Raw genomic sequence first — 16,398 nt, forward strand, 5'->3', positions numbered from 1 at the left:
ATTAAATGGACCATAGGTGAGATTGTTTTGCCACTAACGTCAACTTGAAAACCCTGTCCTGTCCTTCTGCTTCTCCCTCCCGCCTTTATTTCTTATTACCCCCTTTTTTTTTACACCCTAACACACTTCTCCACTCTTTTAGAACCCATTCTCCTCATCTTCTCTGTCAGCCTCCCTTCCTCCTCATTACCCTCCCTCGTCCTCTCACTCGTCCCTTCCCTCCTTCCATCCACTCCTCTTTCAGAGGGAGCTGCTCTACATGCCAGACCTCTTCTCCTGCCTTCTCTTCTCATCCAACCTCTAATCAGATCAATTCACTATTCCATTCACAGGGATATAATAAGGTGATTATGCATGGGCTCTGCACCGCTCCTACACATACATTTGCACACACACACACACACACAGCCTGTCCCTTTAGCAGTGATGGAATCTGACGTTGCATTTCCCTTAAAAATTCTGTGGATGTCCTCTGTCAGAGAATGCTGGCAACCTGGTGCTCCCCTGATTAATTTGTCTCTTCACTTCTAATTACTATCAGGATCGAGGCAGGGTGCAGAAATGGAAGGAGGGAGGAGAGGAGAGGAGGAAATGAGGAAAGAAAGAAAGCAAGGGTGGAAGAGAGGACGGTGCCTCTAAACGTTTGATTAGAATCTACCAGGAGACCTCTTTGGATCAAAGCGTGCTTGAATGACCTCTGTAGTGCAGCAGTCACTTCACCACATTGTTCCTTCCTGTAACACAGTCATAATGACGGATGCAAATGTCTCTGAACAATAACCGTACTTGTAATAATTGAATTATATTACATTCATATTTTCATAGAGGTTTGTAACTGGAACACAAGTGGCTGTGGGGAAGACTCGCTCACAGGGGGGAGGAAACGAAATTAAGACGTAAAATGAGATATAAGAGGAACCCGAGACTCAAAAAGCGGGGGGTATTGTTATTTCCGTGCAGGACTGGCAGTGTGTCCTGGCTCTGTGATTGCAAGTATGCAATTTTCACTCCGGTTGCACAAAGAAAAAGCAGATGATGAGAGGGGAGCGAGTTTAGAAAGTCACGGAAGTGCTTGTTCTACAAAACGGCTTGGCGAGACTACAGAGCACCTGTCCATTATTTCGTCCCCTACACGGGTATTTTACAGCGCATATAGAGAATGCTGTTTTTAATAATATGAAATGTGATTAAAAAACAACAAAAAAAAACATTTAAACCTACAAAATAGGAGCAAGGAAGCGCGACGCTGTGTTCCTCTATGTTAAAGGATTTTCTGCATGCATGCAGTATCACCATTGCCTTGTCGTTGATTTAAAGGAGGTCTTATTGCAGCCATTTAGTGTTTAGATGCTTTTGTAGTTGCAATGAAGTTTTAATGATGAAATAAAGGCCATGAGTTTTAGAACTACTCAATGAACAACCTTCTCTGGTATAAACACAGACAATGCCAGGACCAGTAGTCATCACTGGGGGTCCTGGTCCGTAATTGTGGTCACGTTCAAGTTTTACAGTCAGATAATGTTGTGGTCAAGCCGTCCAAATACACGGATGTTGTAGTGCAGACTCCTAACAAGAATCTGTGTGTCCCCGCGTGTGTGTTATTTTAGATTGGATTAGATTAGATCGGATGACAGGGCTGTGAATTTCTTGTAATTGAATACCATACAGACCTCGCCATAGTTTACTCTTGTCTCTTTTCCACCGCGACCTCGTCGTGTTATTCTGTCACTTAGCTGCTGTCTGGGTGGTTTTCTGGCAATAACGTAATAACAGAGATATGGAGAATATGGAGATGTGAGCTGAACACTGGGTCGTGTTTAATTCTGAATTAAGCCGGAGGGAAAGACTGGGCTGCACCACCTGCACTTTGTCAGAGGACATTTTAGTTGTCATTTGACCAAATGTGTCCTCACATTGATTTCTGGTGAGAAGAAGTATTTATTTAGCCTTTTGGATGTTTCCTCTGGTCTCATCTGTAAGAGAATGTCTTCCTTCACAGTGGAAATAATGTTTGGATTGGATTATTTTGGCAATAAAAAGTCCCTCTCTCTAGAGGCGTACTTGCATATTTTCACATATTTTCCTCTTTTCATCTGATGCATTTCATGAATTCAACTCTTGCAACGATAATTAAACCATATTACAGGACAAACATCATCTGATAATGAAGGCCAACAGTTGTGCCTAAAAGAAATCTTTGAAAACAAAGTTTTCTGAAGAAGAATATCAGAATATCACAAGAACGTAGCTGAACTCCCCCAGTGTGCGTCAGACTCATAACACTATGAAATATATGTGAGCTACTATATCAGGAGAGTGAATATTAAAGGGGCCATATGTAAAGTATGTGACGGCGCCACAAGGAACTACACTTCTACCCCGTTTCCATAACATAACAACAGAATTTTCGGGGTGTAAATTAAAATTAAAATTGTTAATATACTGGCTGCACCATTGTCGTCAGTGAAGCCGGAGTTTCCTTCTAATGTTTCTATAATCTTTGGCATTTTATGACAATACATTTCTTACACACTCATAGCTCAAAGTTCTCTGCTCGTCTCCACTCTTCATCATCGTTACTACTCATGCTAATAATACTTTATATGACACCATGATTCAATGTCCACGAGAAAGACCAGAAACCTATAGGGCCGTTCATGAATGCTGATTCGACTATAAAACAACTATTCCCACTCTTATAATGGCACTTACGCCAGTCTTAAACTCAGCCGTGCACATATTCCAATACGTGTCTGAAGGCTCGACGCGAGCTTTTGCATTCATCCCGGTCTTTGGAGGTTGTGCATGTTAATGTGTCTGTTTGTGGCAGGTCCGAGACAACAGAGTGAATCTCGCCAAAACAAGAGTAATGCGGGAGTTAAAGGCCATCTCTCTTAAGCAGTCGCGTCGTGGATGTTTTGACAGACGGAGAGTGAATGAGCATCCACTTAAGAGAAGACCGATCAGATCAAAATGACTCGAGACAACATTAGTAATCCATCCAGACTATTGTTTACTTGGACTTCACTGAAGCTCCTCAGGCTGATTGAACGCCATGGGAGCCAAGCCTCTCACACAGCTCCAGCTCACACATTCATGTGCAACAGGAACAACTCCAGGAGAGTGAATTAACAGAGTGAATCCAACCTATTTCCATGGAAGCGTCCTGTCTCTCTGAGATGAAAAGTGACAATGAAATGGGAAGTACACTGTCTTCCTGCAAGTGAATATAATCACAGAAATGGAAATTATGCTCCTTTTTTTCCCTTTTGAAGGCACCAGCGAGTGGGAATCTGACCGTGCAGCGGATGGAGAAATTAAAGGCAGGGGAGAACAATTTGGAACAATGGATTTCCGTTAGAATAGAAATAGAGTCACTCTCAGGGGGAGTCAGACATTTTCTGCTCCGAGGACTCGCAGGAAAAGCCATAGAGAGAGACTGATGACATCTTAAATGAACAGTGGTTGTCGCCAGGCACAGTCCCCAGTACTCTGAATATTCTGTGTCTGCCTGTTACCAGTGTGAGTCTCCAGCCTTTTCAGCTCTAAAATGAATAGACGTAGCATTTAAGAAGAAACTTCTCCCTATTTGAGCTATTCTTTTACATTTGGAATAAATTGACTCAAAATATCTGAACTCAGCACACGCTTTTTGTGCTTTTAAAACTGCACTATATTTGCCAAATTGTTTGGTCCTCCTAAATTTGTCTCTATTTTAATTTATCGATTAATCGTTTGGTCCATAAAATGTCAGAAAAAAATGTTGATCAGTGTTTGTCAAATCTGGAAATGATGATGTTCTGGAATGTCTCGTTTTGTCCACAATCCAAAATGATTCACTTTCAATTGTCATCTGGAGCAAAGAAACCAGAACATATTCACATTTAAGAAACTGAAATAATCAGAAATCTTTTAATCATGAAAAATGCTTCAAACCGATTATCAAAAAGTTGACAATTAATTTAGTAATCGATTAATAATTGATTAATCGAGTAATAGCTTCAGCTCTATAGTTGAAACATCTCTTATGGCGCTTTTCCACAACACAGTCCCGGCACAGCTCCGCAAGGCACGGCACGGCACGGCACGGCTCGACTCTACACGGTTTGGTTTAGTTTTCCATTACTAGAGCTTGGAACCTCACAAGAGCTGGGGCAAAAAAGTACCAGGTTTTTCTAAAAAAATAAACCTGCCGATTCATGCCGGGACTGTGTAGTGGAAAAGCACTAGTGGTCATCATTAATGTCTCCACACCAAAGAAGATCTCTCCAATCCCACTCAAGGCAGATGCTGTGCTGAACGATGAGAGATTGTAGCACTGTTGAACAAACTGGTAACATCATAGGACAAGGATACGTTGGTGGTATCAAAAGCAGCAATTCATTGAAATTAGAGACTGTATCTGCCAAATATGCAGAATATACATGACTTTATTAAAACCTGTTTTGCTGCTCACAAAGAGACACAATTGCATCTTTATTTCAAAGCAAAAAATATCTTTCCCAATAACGTGTTCGTTTGCAACCTGACAATTAAGAACCCCCATTAATCCTGTGGACAGATGTACAACTCTTGATACAGCCCTTGGTTGTGCTGAGAGCCTCGACCACTTGAGATGAATCTGTCTCAAGTGACATTTTGCATTGGTTCAAGTTACTTTCATGGTCACTGGCTAAAGCACATCATTAACATTCAGTACGTGTACATTCTGGCTCTAAACACAAGCCCTCCACTCTCAGGACTGCTACGTGACTCCAAACGATAAACACAAACTGTCCTCAGTCAACATAAAAGTGAATGATTGGGATTCACACTTTTTTTTAACTTTTTTTTTGCTGCAGTGACCTTCTCACTTTTCTTCAAGTTTGGAACGCTGGGACCAATGACATTCACAGACTCTCACTTGGCAAAACAAGAAATGTATGTGTGCAGTTAAGGGTGAGCTGACAACAGACTGATAGGGGGAGGGTAAATTTGCAGGCATTAAGCAGAAATCAATTCAATTGTAGATAAAAGAGAAATTACTTGGACACCACACGCCACCAAAAGCTGATCAAATCTCTCTGCTCTTAATTACATTACAGTATGGGCAAGGGCGGAATTATAGATCCATCTGATCTAGATTAGGCAAACCCAGACCAATACTCTTAATTCAAATTGGGATTATTCTGCACCTAAGAACAACACTGGACATGAAATGAATGTGCACGTATCAAAGTAGCATAATCAGAGAACTGTAGTCTTGGTCCTCCCCATAGGCCACAGCGAGGGATTCTGGGCCAACACTGCAGACAGTTCTCTCAATCTTGTCACATCAAAGTGACAGAAATTGAGCAGGGAGGAGCGCTTTGGAAAAGTGATGTCGATTGTTCCTAACTTGACAAAGTGAAAGAGTCACACTCATGATATTGCATCTATGGCTATACTAGCGTATTGTATTATTAGACATGTTTACTGTACAGTTTTAGAGAAATTTGAACTGAAGTATCTCACATTAAATCAAACTAATTATTTGGGATGTAATAAGAAATTTCTCTAAAACTGTACAGTAGATGTCACATTTACAGCATGTTAGTAGTCATAGATGTCCTGAGCACTTATGGAAAATTGTGTTTTCATTACCAAAAAGTGAGACATTTAATTTAAATGAAAAGAAATGTCAAATAAAAAGTGTCACATTTTGCACCTCTAAAATCCAAGGGGGAAAAAAATCCCAGGACATCTATGACTACTGGCATACTGTAAATTTGACATTTTTGCTGTACAATTTTAGAGACATTTCAATTTAAAAATCTTACATTGGCACATTTTGATTGAAAAAAAATGCACATTAGCGAACAAATCATTTGAGATTTAATAAAATGTCAAAGTTTAGAATTATTTCGATTAAAAAGTGCACATGCGAGACATTTAATTCGAAATTTGAATTCAAACGTGCACTAAGACAGAGATACAGTACGCTCGTTGTTTTTATTTTGAAAACCGGATGTCGATATCCTTACAAATCTGCTTGATTCACAGTTTGCATGCTTTTATTTACCGTAGAAATTTAAGGTTGAGGGTTACAATTTTTCTTCAATTTTATTTATTTATTATCATTATTATTGTTTTTACTTATTATTATTATTATTATATATGTAGGAACTGTTGAGGTTTCACAGTGTTTCCGCCGGGGACTGTGTTGGTAGAGCATCAACTTCCGTCATTTCCTCCCCACGTGAATCGCTCCTTACATGTGAGGAGCAGAAACATTTCTACCCACTTAAAAAACCCAAACTTGCATCATATTGTTATCTTATGGTTTTCGGTACCAGCACCATGGAGTTTGTAGAGGAGGAGGAACAGCTCGGCTTCGACTCTGACGAGGAGAAGAGTGAATTATCAGACGATGAGGTCAGTTTAGCTCGTTTTGTGCTACATACACAACATTCACGTATACACCAGCCTGTGAAACTGTTGAACAGAAGAGACAGACGTCTACACAGTCGTATGAGGGGGTTACTTTATTATAATTGATGTATGTTATTGTGCTTTAGTTGTAAAATGGAATCGTGTCCTATGCAATTTGTAGACCATATTCAGCCCCCACACGAGTCTCCAGCTCCTAAGATGTGAAATGTATGATTTATCGATATCTCAATAAGTGTTCACATGTATTACTAAGCACACATCTCTTGTAATGTTTATTTCATGATAATGAATATATTTGATCTGTTGCTTATGTGTTTCCATAGTTTTCCTCAGTGTTATTTAACTCGAATGTAATGTAATGTCGATGTAAATTTACCCATTTACTACCCCAGAGAGTAGTTTCGTAATTTAGATTGTGTTGTTTGAACTGTGTGCTGAGCTTTTCCTATGGTTGTGACAGTTTTTTTCTGATTTAAATGTTTGATTGACTCTCCTTTAGCTCCAAGAAGCCTTTGCAAAGGGGCTGTTGAAACCAGGCATGAATGTGCTGGTGGCCAAAGCCAAAAAGTCTACCAACAATGTGGTGAGTGAACGAGTCAACTGCATTAAAGTGAGATTAGTTAGCTGTAAGTAAGAGTAAGTAAGAAGACCTTCCTTTAGACAGCATAATGTAGATAGTTATGATTTTGAAATTCCTATCTGAGTAGTAGTGTGACTTGTGATTTGGACATACTCTGATTAACATCTTTACTCATGTGTTGTGATGCAGGAGGGTTTGAAGCAGTGTCTTGCTGAATTCCGTAAAGACCTTCCCTGGGTGGAGAGTTTGGACATGACCAACCTACCAGCTGAAGACCTTATTTCCAAGGCTGATGGGCAAGCACCTGCTGGAGTCAATGAAGACATCAACGCGGATGATGATTTCCAGAGGGAGATGTTCTTGTAAGTGTGCAACATATAAAAAAATATATTTTTGAATAGATCTGAGACGCCATTATTAGCTTTTGACTCAGCTATGGGATCATACTCATCAGATGGTGTTTCTCATTTGTCATAGAAATGTAAATGTTCAGACACTTGACACAGGATGTTGGTGTAATTGTTGTCTGTGTCACATTGACTATATTAACTGCCATTATGTTTATTTTGATTTCTGCAAGTGTGTTTTTGTTGTATAAAGTGTCACATGATCCTTTTGCAGCTATCAGGCAATACTTAAAGTTTGTAAAATCGTTCTAATCAGCTGAGCTTTTATGTTCCTTGTTTGTCCACTTACAGCTACCGTCAAGCTCAAGCTACGGTCCTTGGGTCGTTGCCCCTCTTAAAGAAACACAACATAGCCACCAAGAGGCCGGATGATTACTTTGCAGAGATGGCCAAGACAGATCAGCACATGCAGAAGGTGAGCAGTCAGATCATTGCAAGTGATCATGCAAAGATCACAGGTGCAGTTTTAATGTGAAGATCGTTCATATCAAAATTCACGTTTTAAAAAATCTTTAAAAGAGACACACTAAAAAAAAAGAAGCTCATTCTGTTTTTTCATTTGTTTATCTGAAAGACACTGCAAACCTTTTTTTACATGTTCTTAATTTGATATTTCATCTCACACAGAAGCTCACAAACTTTGATTGACTTTCATTGACCTAAAACCTAAATGTTTAATAAGCATTAATGTTTCCTCTTTCTCTTTGTAGATCAGGAAAAAGCTCATATCAAAGCAGATGATTATGGAGAGGTCGGAGAAGGCCAAGAAGCTGCGTGAGCAAAGGAAGTTTGGCAAAAAGGTGAGTCCCTGTTTTAGTCTGGTAGTCCAGTCTTTAATTCCCACTTTTGAAACCTGCCGTTACTCTGCTTGTGTGTAATGATACAGCGACATAATCAAAAATAATTGCCAGACTAATAATATGTTTATGATGCATTGCTCTACAAAAGCCGCCTATGTTTAGTGATTACTTGTTAATATTGTGTTTTTCATTGTGTGTCAGGTCCAAATAGAAGTGATGCAGAAGAGGCAGAAAGAGAAGAAGGCTATGATGTCTGCTGTAAAGAAATACCAGAAAGGTGAGTGTGATTTCTGTTTTTCAGGCTTGTGATGATGGAAGTTATAATGTTCTGCACTTACTGTTCCCTTAAACATGTAAAACAACAAGACTAATGTTATGTTAATGTACTTACATTTGCCAAAATGCTCTTTGAACCATAGAAATTAGCTTTTCTATTGAAGGAAAAGGACCATTTCAAATCACACGTCATCTACTTTGCAGTGCTGCTGCTGTTATCCGTAGAGTTAGCCTTTGAAAATAACATTTTAAATTCTCTCTATGTAACAAAATATTAGGATTCTTTGCGTGAAGCCACAGATTTGCCCGGTCCTGCACATATTTCACAATAAAAGCCTTGCTAAAATTAATGGAAACAGGGAACAGAAAGAACAGCTGAAGTGAAGCTGCCAGTTTTGTGGCATATGCCACTTAAATAAAAAGCTGGAATACAAAGTTTAAGACCGAGAGTGACTCAATCAGAATGTGAGCCTAAGGTGATCCTTGACGTCTTTAAGCTTGTGTTGTTGTTTTTTGTTATTTGAATTGAGAAAGACATACATATTACATAATGTGTATTCAAATCTCTTTCTCTTACAGGAATGACTGACAAACTGGATTTCCTGGAAGGAGACCAGAAGAAACCTAAAGACGCCGGTCAAGGCTCCAAGAAAGCAGCGAACAAGAAGGGGTAAGGTTTCAGTCTTGCACATGGCAGTCATAAATCTCCAGCTCGATATTTTTCAGTTCCTCACGTTTCACAAATGGCTGAAATGTAACGGTTGTTTTCACAGCCCCAATGCTAAGAGGAAATTTAAGGACCAAAGGTTTGGCTTCGGAGGCAAGAAGAGTGGAAAGAAGTGGAATACCAAAGAGAGCCACAACGACGTTTCCAGCTTCCGCGCCAAGGTGGCTAACGCGAAGGGCGGCAAGGGAGGGAAGAAAGGCAAAGGAGGACAACAAAACGTGAGTCCTAACACTCGTAAAACAGTCCCCACTGATTAAATACTTGTGGAAATGATGTCAAATGACAAGTTACTGGAAAAACTTTAAACTTTAATGTTTATGTTTCACTTTGGCTTTCAGAAACGTCCTGGCAAGTCCGTACGCAGGAAGATGAAGTCTCGCTCGTAAAAAGAAACAGTCAACCAATCAATAAGGACTAAGATTTGCTAACAAGCAGGATTCTACCGCACCTGCTCCCCATTGTCTCCTCTGTACACGTGACGAGACGTGTACAGTATTTCTCCTACACCTTTTTTGTACCACATAGCTTCTGGTAAATGAGTCTGGTATAACCCCGTCAAGCCACAGAGAGAGACACGTGTGGTGCCATATTGCTGAGGAAGCTACTGAAAGGACACTGCTGGTGTAGAGAAGACAAAGAGTGAACCGCCTTCATCAACCCATGATTTTATTCACACACAGAAAAAGAAAATTTGAACATGAGGAAACTGTCAAAGACGAAGTTTTATCACTTGTAATGCTGTCTTTAATTACGCCTTAATGACCCCAACAGTTATTCGTTTACATCATGTGTGCAGTTTGAAGAATTCCGTTTTATTTTTTTGTCTCTGTCTCGGCTTACTGACTCATCAACTCTCCCCTGTGTGACCTGACATGTTGCAATGTTGAGCAGCCGTCAGCTTTGCCCTTTCCCGTTCATTTGTATGGTTAGACTGTGATGGGTGAGTGTATAAACCTGTTGTCTATAGTGTTTTAAGTTTGTGAAGATGGGAAATTAAACTTCTGCCACTGACACAACCTGTATGTTTTGTCACCGACAAATACAACGGAGCACACAGTTTCACTTTTACGGCCTCTAATTTGCGGCTCGCAGAGCAGATTCTTTGTGTTTGGTGATGTCCGTGCTCGTTCGGCTGAAATTGAGCCTCTTGTCGCCGCGGTTCGGTGGAATCTGGAAAAACGGCAACAACAAAAAAAAAGTGGTCGGATTTAGCATTTGATTGAGATTTGGAGATAAAATGAACATGTCAGAAATAGTGTATGCTTGATTTTGAGTTTGTTGACACAACATCTTTAAAAGTGATCACTTTGCATATTAGTGCTCGCGTACGTTTTTTTGCGCTCATATTTCTTCTAATTTGTTTACACATAAAAAAGCAATAAACTGATGCACTAATACAGAGATGTTGAATCAGAGTTGTGTAAGAGTAGTTCAATGTTTGCTAGATGTTTTGGCTGCTCTGTGCTGTACAATATCAAATTATTTACACAGTTTATTCACAATAATGGAAAGTGATGAATTTCAGTGAAATAATGACAACATTTGGTTTGACATGATTTATCCGAGAGTCTTGTTTTTGAGGACACTGCTCTGTTCACACCTCTTGCTTAGATTTACTATTATACACAATAAGAATCATTTAAACTCAAACTGTAGTTCATGGGCCACAAGTGGGCCATACCAGTTAAATAATAGCATGTTTTCCTTTGTTATACATTTAATGAAGTATCTTTTTGCAAAACAAATTTAGAAAAACCTTGAATTTCTTGAGAGAAATACCATTAATTACACCCCTGATTTAATACATTCATTAGTTAGATGATCGGTTTGATACAAACCTGTCAGCGGTTTATTTAATCCACAGTATATATAATCTGTACCAGTGCATAAAGCCGTGCACATACTGTAGATCCTGATCCAGTGCCAAAGTAAACCTTTTAAAAACCTTTCTTCCAGAGGTGAAGGTGAAACCTCACAGGACACATTTTAACGGCGTACACTCAGTCGACACAACCGCCAATAAAAAATAACATTACTTTATATCGAGGTGTGGTCAGCCAGCCTCGTTACTTTACCCAAACTTGTCACTTTTTTATCACATCAGGGGGCGAAACGGATGTGTACTTAGCGGTGACTCCACAGTTTGTTTAGTAACTTCACATGAAGTTTTTTTGTTTTCTCACCAGTGGAGCCGACACCCATCCTATCTCCTGACTCTCGGTCATTGGCATGGCATATTTCTTGGTGGGTTCCTGGCGTGCTCTGTGGAAAGCTTCAATGAAGTCTGCTGCAAAAAAATGTACTATACATCAGCAGCAGCAGCAGCCTGTGTCTTAGGACTTGATGATGATGATGATTGTGGCTTTAATTAGTATTTAAGAAGCATAAAAGTGAAGAGGAGCAATGGACTTACAATTCTCTCCAATCACTTCTGCTGGTTTAGCTGCCATGGGTTTATCTGGCAGGACATGTACTGAAAGGTAAAAGACAGACTTTATACCCTTTAAAATATACATTATAGTGCACATGCAACTGCATAAACTTGCTTCAAACATAATCTCTGCTTCAGTGTTTTGGAACAAGGTTCAGTCAATTTTAAATTTAGGAGAAAAACGTTAGAACCTAAAAATCCTACATATCGCATGCTACACTGTGCACAGACTGTAAAAAATGTAAATAAAAACCAGCTAAAGCGTTTTTAGGTGAGACATATCTGTGCTCATTATTTTGTATCTTTTTGGGACAAAAAAACATTTGATGCACAGTTGGATAATTAGGTCTTTGAAATGACTCAGCACAAATGTGTTGTTTGAGACGTCCATAAATGGTCTAAAATGACTGTATCACACTAATATCGGTGTTGGAAGATACTCAGGTTTGTGATATCAGTATCGTAGCAGACACAAAACAAAGGTAATGGAAATGGTTGTGCTTAAAGCCAGACGCATTTTTGTGTTGTACTGAGAACGTTAGGAATATACTGTAAATATGTTAATATTTGGAGATGGGATAAAGTAGTATGTAATAGGAATGGGTTAAGTTTAAGATTCTTTCTTTCAAGATTCTTTATTGTCATTCCAACACACATTAGAACATGAGGTTCAAACGAAATTCCAGTCTTCCAGAACCCGGTCAGCTCAAACAATAGAAAAGAACAGTTTAAACTTAAAATATAATCTTAAAATTTAAACAATTCAAATTAAAAATTGTTGCACATGTGTTTGAAAATAAAAACTATCTATCTAGTGTGAGTGTTCATGTAACTGTAATTCTGCATTGTCTGTATCTAACTGTCTGTATCTGTACATTCAATGTACAATTTGTTTACAGTGTAAGACAAGTATAAGTACATATGTGTCAGTGGAATAGTTTCTACATCACATGGTACTAATGGAAATCCCTCTCCTGTCTGCACTGTATGTTATGAAATATGAACATTGTTTCTTAGGAGGAGGAAATTGAATTCACAGACTTAAAGTCCTGTTATCAGTCAGTTACACGTAGACTCTTACGGAAATGAAAGGATTCACTTCTCTGCTGCTGAAAAGAAATGGATTCACTATGATATATATATACTGTATATAGATATATATATATTTAATTTTTTTCCCTCCTCCTTTGGACTGAAAGAGAACCAAAGAGGTGAGAGACAGTTTTCCTTTTTTTTCTTACATTTCATGCGTGGATTGATGCTGAACTCCGTGTGAAGCTTCTGGTGTCTCTGTTCTTTCCGTATCGTCTCGATGTGAATTGCGTTCTGATGAACCATATCCACTTTCTCATTTCCTGCCATGTTGAAAGATGAGCAATTCTCACATTCAGCTACGTGTAGAGAGAGAAGGAGAGAGGCCTGGGCTTGTTCTCTTGGGCTCGTTGCCTAGCAACGGTCAACACTGCCTCCAGCTGCAGTGGCAGCACTCGGTCACACGATGGCGACATGTGCATGGGTTTGTCTCATGGTGAAAATAATCCATAATCCATTTGGAAATAGTAATTCTTTACACTTGTGATGCTGCTCAGCACATAACACCAGCACATTATGATATTTAATAACGGATTAATAATTGCTGTTATTTTAATTGGTAACACTATTCATTTTCTCTGTAAAGTCAATCCTTACAGACACCTGGATTAAGTTATACAAAAATAAAACACAAATAATGGAGCTTTTCCTCAATTTTCTTCTAAACATGTACAGAAACATCATTACTTTGCCTCTCAGATTTTGCAAGTTGAGGATAATTTGTATTTAAGTAAAAATCTGCAGGTAATTGGCAAAAAACTTGGTTTGGTCTGTGAAAAAAAAAAAAACCTGCTTTGTTTTAAACTCTTTTAAGCTGAAACAAAGCGCTGCACATCGGAGATGAATAAAACCAATGAAATATATAAACATAAGACCTGATAGACATAAAAACAAACGATAAAATACTATAATACTTTAGAAAATATAAAAACAACACAAATAAACAAGTCGTCGTGTAAAAGCAATTCATCAGGTAAATCTATAGTTTTCACTCTGTTGATGAAGGTGTCCACGTTGTGCAAAGTGTTTGATGAATGAGAAAGCTACAAAAAAAAGTTTGAAGTTTGGTCGTTGTTCAACCAGTGTAGCAACAATTTGGAATAATTGGTCTGCACACAGAGACCAACACTCACTTTCTTTCACTCATTCACTCACACAGTCACACCTACAGGCAATTTAGAGTGTCCAAATAACTGAAAACACACACGCACACATGGGTAGAACATGCAAACTCCACGTCGAAAGGCCCTTGTTCTGTGCAAGCCACTTCTCCAGTGTGGCCCCCTTGATTTTGTTTTTAAAAATAGCTTTTAGTCACTTTGCTGTGTATGTTTTCATATACAAAAATATCCTCCATCAACAAGAGAAATTAAATGTAAATAAAATGTAAACAAAACCAAGGTTTTCTTTATGTATTTGAACGTCTTGACAAAGATTCAGATTTTTTTAAAAAAAGTCTCTTTCTGAAAAATGATCAATCATTTAAATTCAGCATCACAGTAAATGACATATGTCTCTCCTTGATAATAAATGTGTTTGGCAAAACATCCAGTTTCATATCTGACATCTGTGAGAAGAAGCTCAAAGTTTTTGCACTATAATAGTTTCCTCTTTTTTTTTTCATTAAAAAACGTTGAGCTTATCTTTTTCTCTCAGCTCTGCAGACGTCTCTCTGATTTCCAGAAACCATTTGTTCATCCCAGCGCGTGCTACATTTCCTTCACAGCACCGCTGCTTTGTGCCGTGTTGAAAATGTTTGCCTGGAGCAAACAGACCTATCAAAATATAGCGGAAGAGCGCTGATGAATGAATCTGTCCATAGCCAGCCCGACTACAGTGAGACTTCTGTTTATTTGTTTGCATATTATGTTCCCTGAGGGCGACAGATGACAGTCAAGGCATTTTTCTCAGCTCACTCACTAGAAATTGCTATAATTCACACACACACACACACACACACACACACACACACACTGTCAGTGAGTGTAACTGTAATGGTTGTTAATATTTCACGCTACCAAGACACTAAGTTTTTACAAAGTAGTCCCAGAAGACCGGCGTCATTTTGTGTGTGTTTGTCACATTATCTTGGCGCACACTTGACCTCCTCTGGTGTCACGAATCCCACTTAAATAACAGCAGTCTCCATTAACATCTTCTAAATGTGAGCTCTGGTCAGGTGTTGCTGCGGGTTTGCTGATAAATTCCCTCGACTGCAGTGACAATCCTGCTCAGACTGCTGACGTCTCACCACTTGCCCCCTCATGTAACCATATCTTATTTCATTTCCTTTCTATTTGGTTTCCCCTCTCTCCACCACCACCACCACCTCCTCCTCCTCCTCTTTCCGACTTCACGCAAAATCCTATCTTTATTCCCCCGGAAGCAATCTTTTTGCTTTTACACTCTCCTGTCCCTGTCTTTGTGAGATGTGTGAACTTCGTGTCTGTGTGCATGCTTCTTCTTCTTAAAGTAAGACACAATGTGATGTTCAGGTCTTGGTTTCTGTCTCATAAACTGATTCAGGCTTTATTAGCCCCGTGTGAACGATACAATGGAAACAGGTAATAACTCAAAGAGTGGAAGGACTGGAGGAGAGATTTAAGTGATTTCAGTGTGGGTTGGTGAGAAGTCCCCTGTGGTGTTTGTGCATGTGTATGAAGACGACTGCACAAATATGTATTATTGGAGGATGGGAGGGCTTTTTTTGTGTCAAGCTTTGTTGCTGTGCTCCTGTCACAGTGTCAGAACGAGTTATTAGCGAGGCTGCTTTTGAGTTCCTCAGGCTGGGAATTTTTTTTTTTCTACCCCACATGCGACATGTGATTGAATAAAATGTGACAAGGTTTTTCATTTAAGTATTTCCCAGTTCCCTTTCTGACAGATATAGTTAATAAGGGATTTTCAACTATCTGTCCATCCATCCATCCATCTTCTACCACTTTGTCCTCCACATGAGGGTCGTTCGTTGGTGCCAATCTCAGCTGACATAGGGTGAAAGGCGGGGGTACACCGTGGACAGGATGCCAGTCCATCACAGAGACACATAGAGACAAACAACCATCTACTGTCACACTCACACTTATGGTCAGCTATGTGTCCACTTTTCCTAATTCCCAAATCTGTATTTTTTTGGACTGTGGGAGGAAACTGGAGAACCTGGAGGAAACCCACACACACACACACGAGGAGAACATGCAAACTCCACGTCTTCTTGTAAGAAAGGCAAGAGTGCTATTCTCAAACTATTTGTATGTTATGTTAACACAGGGTTTGTAATATTCCAAGTACAAAGTGCAAACTACCAATGTCCCCACACTTGTCAAACATTTCCAGGTAATGTGTAATTTACCTGGAAAGTAGTTGGGCTCAAATTGGTATGGTACACTCGATGCTGTTGTTCGTTACCATGGCTACAGTGGTGTTAAGAAATTATCAGAAAATAAGGTGTTTTACATTTCTGATGATGGCAATAAGAACATTACAGCAGGTAATGAAAATAAAAATGATGCTTCTATAAGACACAAAATATGTCCACTGATGTGATTAAATGGCCTGTTCTGCTTCCTCAACAGAAAACTCTTAACAGCTAAAGTTACGACCTGCTTTCCTTGAGAGCTTTCTTCGTGGGACTTCCTGTTTTATTTTGAAATATACGCCCCCATTTATTTATT

The 16,398-nt window shown here is 39.2% G+C and overlaps 2 protein-coding genes across 3 annotated transcripts; one reads left to right on the forward strand and one right to left on the reverse strand.

The window, feature by feature from the left end:
• The first annotated feature begins 6,176 nt into the window (after window positions 1-6,176).
• Window positions 6,177-10,212, forward strand: ebna1bp2 (EBNA1 binding protein 2). Its single transcript, XM_044044942.1, has 9 exons — window positions 6,177-6,393; window positions 6,911-6,994; window positions 7,181-7,353; window positions 7,690-7,813; window positions 8,109-8,198; window positions 8,400-8,475; window positions 9,054-9,144; window positions 9,248-9,419; window positions 9,540-10,212. The coding sequence occupies exons 1-9, from the start codon at window positions 6,298-6,300 to the stop codon at window positions 9,585-9,587; spliced, it is 954 nt and encodes a 317-aa protein (XP_043900877.1). The 5' UTR covers window positions 6,177-6,297; the 3' UTR covers window positions 9,588-10,212.
• A 63-nt stretch (window positions 10,213-10,275) lies between these two features.
• Window positions 10,276-13,081, reverse strand: fam183a (family with sequence similarity 183 member A). Of its 2 annotated transcripts, none has more exons than XM_044044945.1 (4): window positions 12,874-13,081; window positions 11,615-11,674; window positions 11,385-11,485; window positions 10,276-10,371 (listed from the first exon to the last, which is right to left on the reverse strand). In XM_044044945.1, exons 1-4 carry the CDS (start codon window positions 12,992-12,994, stop codon window positions 10,276-10,278), a joined length of 378 nt encoding a protein of 125 aa, XP_043900880.1. In that variant the 5' UTR covers window positions 12,995-13,081. The 2 variants fall into 2 exon arrangements, with proteins under 2 accessions (XP_043900880.1, XP_043900879.1); XM_044044944.1 differs by having other exon boundaries at window positions 11,385-11,488.
• Window positions 13,082-16,398: the final 3,317 nt, after the last annotated feature.

The sequence above is a fragment of the Solea senegalensis genome, linkage group LG14, assembly GCF_019176455.1.
Source record: "Solea senegalensis isolate Sse05_10M linkage group LG14, IFAPA_SoseM_1, whole genome shotgun sequence".
In the NCBI taxonomy this organism is placed as follows: Eukaryota; Metazoa; Chordata; class Actinopteri; order Pleuronectiformes; family Soleidae; genus Solea; species Solea senegalensis.

Coding starts and splice junctions, on each gene's coding strand:
- fam183a (XM_044044944.1), bottom strand. CDS start 12,994: ATGGCAGGAAATGAGAAAGTGGATATGGTTCATCAGAACGCAATTCAC. Junction 11,675..12,873: donor CATCAATCCACGCATGAAAT/GTAAGAAAAAAA, acceptor TTTACCTTTCAG/TACATGTCCTGCCAGATAAA. Junction 11,489..11,614: donor AGAAGTGATTGGAGAGAATT/GTAAGTCCATTG, acceptor ATTTTTTTGCAG/CAGACTTCATTGAAGCTTTC.
- ebna1bp2 (XM_044044942.1), top strand. CDS start 6,298: ATGGTTTTCGGTACCAGCACCATGGAGTTTGTAGAGGAGGAGGAACAG. Junction 9,145..9,247: donor AAAGCAGCGAACAAGAAGGG/GTAAGGTTTCAG, acceptor TTGTTTTCACAG/CCCCAATGCTAAGAGGAAAT. Junction 9,420..9,539: donor GCAAAGGAGGACAACAAAAC/GTGAGTCCTAAC, acceptor TTTGGCTTTCAG/AAACGTCCTGGCAAGTCCGT.